At 44.9% G+C, this 5,000-nt stretch overlaps 1 protein-coding gene across 1 annotated transcript in view; it reads right to left on the bottom strand.

The window, feature by feature from the left end:
* Nucleotides 1-5,000, bottom strand: part of tyro3 (TYRO3 protein tyrosine kinase) — a 29,154-nt gene that overhangs the window by 12,372 nt on the left and 11,782 nt on the right. The window contains exons 7-10 of the mRNA XM_084714273.1: nt 3,735-3,915; nt 2,098-2,240; nt 815-953; nt 546-669 (exon numbers count right to left, since the gene is read on the bottom strand). Coding sequence (XP_084570399.1) covers nt 546-669; nt 815-953; nt 2,098-2,240; nt 3,735-3,915 — 587 coding nt within the window. The remainder of the gene's footprint in view (nt 1-545; nt 670-814; nt 954-2,097; nt 2,241-3,734; nt 3,916-5,000) is intronic.

The following is a 5,000-nucleotide window of genomic DNA, read 5'->3' as shown; positions in this document are numbered from 1 at the left end:
GAGACAGAGGGACAGACAGAGACAGAGGGACACACAGAGACAGAGGGACAGACAGAGACAGAGGGACAGACAGAGGGACAGACAGAGACAGAGGGACAGACAGAGACAGAGAGACACACAGAGACAGAGGGACAGACAGAGACAGAGGGACACACAGAGACAGAGGGACAGACAGAGACAGAGGGACACACAGAGACAGAGGGACAGACAGAGACAGAGGGACAGACAGAGGGACAGACAGAGACAGAGGGACAGACAGAGACAGAGAGACACACAGAGACAGAGGGACAGACAGAGACAGAGGGACACACAGAGACAGAGGGACAGACAGAGACAGAGGGACACACAGAGACAGAGGGACAGACAGAGACAGAGGGACAGACAGAGGGACAGACAGAGACAGAGGGACAGACAGAGACAGAGGGACAGACAGAGACAGAGATAAAGACAATAATCAATATTAGAGTCACAGTTTGTTGTTCATTGATCTTCGTGGATCAAAGTGTATCGATGTGTGTTGAACTTGATCTTCACAGGTTTTCTACCCAAACTGTGTCTCTTTCCCGCGGCGGTGTGCGAGGACGGCGAGCAGCAGACCGATCACAGTGGCCACCAGCAGACCCAGCAGAAGCCCCACCCACATGTGACTCCTCTGGACCTGGACCTGTACTGAGGGACCAATCAGAGAATTGATCAGACTAATAAAGTCATCAATAAACACCAGTTCATCATCAGATATACGACCAGATATCAGTGAAGGTGTGAACTGTGTCTCAGGTGTGTCTCAGGTGTGTCTCAGGTGTGTCGTCTCTACCTGCAGCCGGCAGCACCAGCACCGGGGGGCTCCAGGGTCCACAGCCCACAGAGGTGCAGGCCGACACCTGGAAGGAGGCGTTAAAGAACCGACCTCCTCCTGACAGCTGAGCTGAGTTCTCCTTAAACAGCAGAGGCTCCTGAACACAACACAAGTTAACGAGGAGTCAGGTGACGGCAGCAGTGATTCGGCTGGTGGGTTCAGTTGGTTATACAGAAAATAGAACCTCACAACGTGCTGTGTGGATGTTCTAAACGTGTGGAACAGAGACATGAAGAACCTGTTCTCTCCGATGATCAGAACCAGGATCCTGGAGCAGGTGTGAACTCACTCTGTGAAACTGTTTGAAGACGTGTGTCCTGATCGTAAAGTGTTAAAAGTATCAATACTTCATCAATACCACATCTCTAAAATGATACAATATTAATATCTTTGACTTTAACGATCCAAAGAAAAGACGTGGACAGAAACTCTGACTTTATTTATCAATCAGGTGACATGAAAACCCTGCAAAGTTCTGATTGGACGAATGACACAGGACGTCCTGCACAAACATCAGTGACATAAACAAAGATGGCAGCCGTGTTTCCTCTTCCTCCGCCTGCACAAAATGAGTGCAGAATATCTCTGATGAGCGCAGGGGCGGAGCCACAGCGCCATGGTCCCGCCCACACAGTGAGGCAGTAAATGTTCAGACTTCAGGGCTCAACGATAAGAATTAGTCCAAATCACTACTGAACTATTTTTAGAAACGTTTTACATTAATCGTTTTAAAAGTTTTCACGTCTTAAATATGAAGAATTCCTGATTTTCTTAATTTATCATCATATTAAAACTTGGACTTTAAAAAACTGTTGACATTTTTCACTATTTTCCAGCCGAAGATTAAACATGAAGATTAATTTTAGTCGTTGTTAATAACTGATGACCACTAATAAATAAAATAATTTGTACAGGAGCCGGTCAGCATCAGCAGCACTGTTAGAACAGACGTACAATAAATATTGAACACAAAAATGATCAGCTATTGGCTTATCGTATCTTTATCTCTATTGGTGCATATTAGCTGATAAATAAAATATGATCTGACAGATTCTCTATAAACGTTGATGGATATTTCAGTCAGAAAACTCGACTTGTGATTTTGGCATCTAGGCTCCGACTTCACCGCGTCCTGCAGGTTAAGTTACGTGTGGGGGGGGTGGAGGCGGGGTAAAAAGAGCAGGCAGTGCGGGGCAGCAATGTGTGTCTCTTTGTTTAACCCTGTTCTCAGGGGTTCTCACCTGTGGTTCTCCTCCCAGAGTCCACTGCACTTTGTAGGCCAGCAGGTTTCCCTGCAGCTCCTGGTCTTTCAGCCGGTCCCAGTTCAGAGTCAGCTGCTGCTCCGACAGATCAAAGCTCAGGTTCCTGGGCGCCGCCGAGGGGACTGAGGACAGGATATATATGACATCATACAGGTGTCCACTTCATTCTGGTTGGCTGCATCAGTCAGGTGGATTGATCCTGTCTGAGCTGTTTGAATCTGAGTGTCTTTCATATTAGAGGGATATTAACCTTCATCAAACATAAGAATACTGCATTTCTTTTTTACAGCTGCAACTACAGATTATTTCCATTCATTTTCATCTGTCGATCATTTTCTTGATCAATCAACGATTAATCCTGACACAATCTTATCAAAATACAAAATAGTCGATACAGGAAAGTCTTGGAAAATTGGTCCAAAACTGTAACTGTTACTTTCATCATCACTTAATCTGTTCATCATTTGGACGATTGATTAATCAGTTAGTTGTTTGGCCCATAAACTGTCAGAAAATTGTGAAAAATGCTGATTATTGTCTCCTTAAGTCCAAGACAACCAGAAAATAGAAGCTGAAATCAAAACAAAATATGACTCAAACTGATTATCAAAATAGTTGATGATAAATTTAATAATCAATTACTAATTGATTAACTGTTGCAGCTCTACTGTGTATGTAACATTTCATGAGTGACAACATGAACGTCCTCACAGCTCTCTCTCTTTATTGGACAGTTCAGCCTGCAGGGGGCGCTGCAGAGCCAGCAGGCTGCAGCTCCGTCCTTTATGTGGATTGAGGCCACAAACAAAAGCTGATTGTACGGAGATGTGGACTGGAATCTACTGGATCACCTCCAGCTGGACCACACACACACACACACACACACACACACATACACACACACACACACACACACACACACACACACACACACACACACACACACACACACATACACACACACACACACACACACACACACAAAACAACAAGCAGCTCTCAGCTCCAAACTGTTGCAGAAAACAGGAACCAGCAGACAGCAGCTCTCTGTGGTTATTGATGAGTTTGCTGCTTTATTAAAGGACAGACTGTTTCTCCAAACCTGAACTTGGATAAATATGATGAAGAAAACAGAAGGACCTGTTCATAAAAACTGTCTGTCATAAATGAATAAACATCTTCAGTATCACCATCCTCCAGTGTCCTCCGTCTGTTTCCATGTCTGCTAACAGCTCATTCAGACTACAGCTGTAACAAATCAATAGATTGATCAATTATCAGTCAATGTTTGACAAATCATTTTTAATGAAAAATCATCTTAATTCTCTGATTTCAGCTTGTGAATGTGAATATTTTCTGGTTTCTTTCCTCTCTGACAGTAAACTGAATATATTTGAGCTGTGGACAAAACAAGACATTTGAGGACGTCGTCTTGATCAAATAACTAATTGATTAATAAAGAGAATGATCGACAGATAAATCAATACTGAAAATAACAACTGGTTGCAGCCCTAATTCAGAAAAATGCAATACATGTGAAGAGATAACGGACCGTCTCCATGGCAATGAGATACATTAACATGATCAATATACTGAACGTGAGGTTCAGTCTTAACCTGCTTCAGGTGTCTGGAAGTGCAGCCAGGAGGAGAAGGGCGACGCCCCCACCTCGTTAACACACGAGACCCTGATGCTGTAGTTAGAGTGGCTCCTCAGACCAGACAGGACGTGGAGGTGAGGAGGAACCAGGACTTCCTGTGGAGGGAGGTCCCACCTCCTCAACGCACGCCGTGACAGCTGAAGAGGAGGAGGATTCAAAAACTGTTGATTCATAAAATATCATTTTATGATTATTAGTTTTCAATAGTTCAACTCAACTAAACAGCACCTGACAACCCCACCAGCACAGGAAACCTCAGATGGCACCTTGCAAGAAATCTTGATCAAGTTCTGAAGGGATCTGTTGGATCGTGGGTTCTGTCCAGCCACTGAAGTACTTGGTCTTTAAAGGAGATCTCACCAGAACCGGTTCGATAACTGGCCTGACGAGTCATTTCACAAAACAAAACATGAAACCCACACAGGGACACTAAAGGACCGTCACGAGATCCTCCTCAACCACACCAACCCTGTTGATCTTCATATCCTCGATACATTTCCAGATCGTCCACCAAGTCCGTCTTCAATCTCTGAATCCTGCCGAGTCATAAGAGGCTTTCAGAACAACAGAAGTGCAGAACCTGATTGGATCCCAACGAAATACCTGCTCACATACCACTATAACGTCCTGATGATAAGCATGTGGAAGTCTGAGATCCTGCTGCAGGACTGGAAGGATACCAACATTATGGTAATTTACAAACAGAAGAGGAACAGAGAGGTTTGTGGGAACCGCCAGAGAATCTCTGTCCTCGCCACTGCAGGGAAGGTGCTGGAAAAACCATGTTCAACAGACTGATGGAGAACATTTCAGGAAGGGTGGTTTCCAGAAAAATACTACTAAAATCTACTACCAACACAATCTTTGCCTTATAAGTGTTTGATGTTGGGGTTTAGCAGGACTGTGTCCAGTCATGACCCACCTGAGTTCAGCTGGTGTACCGGACTGACATCATTTAACATGTGATGCTCCAGGCCCAAACAAAGACGAACACCTGACACACCTGAGTGGAAGATGACTGTGCTGTCTTGACACACAGTCCAGAACCAATCACAATCTCTGGACTGGACTGCACTGACTGGACTGACTGGACTGGACTGGACTGACTGGACTGACTGGACTGACTGGACTGACTGGACTGGACTGGACTGACTGGACTGACTGGACTGGACTGGACTGACTGGACTGACTGGACTGGACTGGACTGACTGGACTGACTGGA

The sequence above is a fragment of the Lutjanus erythropterus genome, unplaced genomic scaffold, assembly GCF_056507025.1.
Source record: "Lutjanus erythropterus isolate fLutEry1 unplaced genomic scaffold, fLutEry1.hap2 Scaffold_171, whole genome shotgun sequence".
Lineage (NCBI taxonomy): Eukaryota > Metazoa > Chordata > Actinopteri > Lutjaniformes > Lutjanidae > Lutjanus > Lutjanus erythropterus.
This window is presented reverse-complemented; position numbering and strand designations above follow the sequence as displayed.